General features: G+C 47.6%; 1 protein-coding gene across 1 annotated transcript in view; it reads right to left on the reverse strand.

Moving 5' to 3' along the window:
* The window catches only part of LOC108793444 (inter-alpha-trypsin inhibitor heavy chain H3-like), a 26,206-nt gene that overhangs the window by 12,654 nt on the left and 12,582 nt on the right, over positions 1 to 970 (reverse strand). The window contains exon 11 of the mRNA XM_018564392.1: positions 644 to 829. Within this exon, the coding sequence (XP_018419894.1) occupies positions 644 to 829 (186 nt within the window). The remainder of the gene's footprint in view (positions 1 to 643; positions 830 to 970) is intronic.

Below are 970 nucleotides of genomic sequence, written 5' to 3' on the forward strand. Positions count from 1 at the left end.
GATAATTTGAAGCAGAAGTTGAGCTTTAAGCTGACCGGTTGAATTATTTGGGCATTTACTCTTAAAAAGCCTCCAAGGTACAAGAAGAGGGAGCTCCAGAGGTCAGGGGACTCAGATTTTGGAGGTTCTCATAAAAAAGTTCAAGCCAGTAGTGATGGAGCTTCTCAGATGTTCTCTCAACTCTACAACCATTCACGTGGAAACCATGGCTGTCATAGGGGCCATGGTCTCCATACCAGGGACGTGTGGTCAGGGGAGGCAGGTGGGGCAGAGCCTCACCTAGTATTATGGAGGAAAAAGCAAGAGGTACCGCACGTCACTGCTCCATACATGATGATGGCCATGAAGGCTGAACCAGCAGTGTGCAGTTTAGAATAAATGGCTCTATAATATTACACAATATTTCCATTTATACGCCAGAGGTTTCCAGATGAGCAGTTGGCTATGAGGAATGATTTGCATGGCTCCTCCCACTTTCCCAAAAATGAGGATGGGCTATGAGATGAGTGGGGGGGAACTGTCTTCCCTATTTCCCTTTATCAAATAGACCCCAAAATCTTCTATGTAACAGTATATATAGGTCAGACTGTCCGAGAAAATGAAGGTGAACAGGAAGTGAGCGCTGGCCGTCCTCTCTACTCACACCTTGAGCCGTCACTTGCGCCGTCAGGACGTCGATGTCGTTATTGTCAATGTGTCCGGCCACGACCAGCTCGGAGCCCTGATAGTAATGGTTGAAGCTGTTCTGGGTCAAATGATTCACTTGGAGGGCGGGATATTGTACGGATACATCCAGGAGGACCGGGAACGCCACTTCTTTGTAGAAATTCTGCAAAAGACGAGAACCGACCCAAATTAAATGTATGGTCTTTGTACGTTGTGGGAGCAGGGATTGTGGACAGCACATGAGTTGGGCTGCACTGGTCAATACAGTCCCCAACGCATGGACAAAGCCAAACTCTGCTCCAAT

The sequence above is a fragment of the Nanorana parkeri genome, unplaced genomic scaffold (genome assembly GCF_000935625.1).
Source record: "Nanorana parkeri isolate BGI_ZX_2015 unplaced genomic scaffold, ASM93562v1 scaffold748, whole genome shotgun sequence".
Lineage (NCBI taxonomy): Eukaryota > Metazoa > Chordata > Amphibia > Anura > Dicroglossidae > Nanorana > Nanorana parkeri.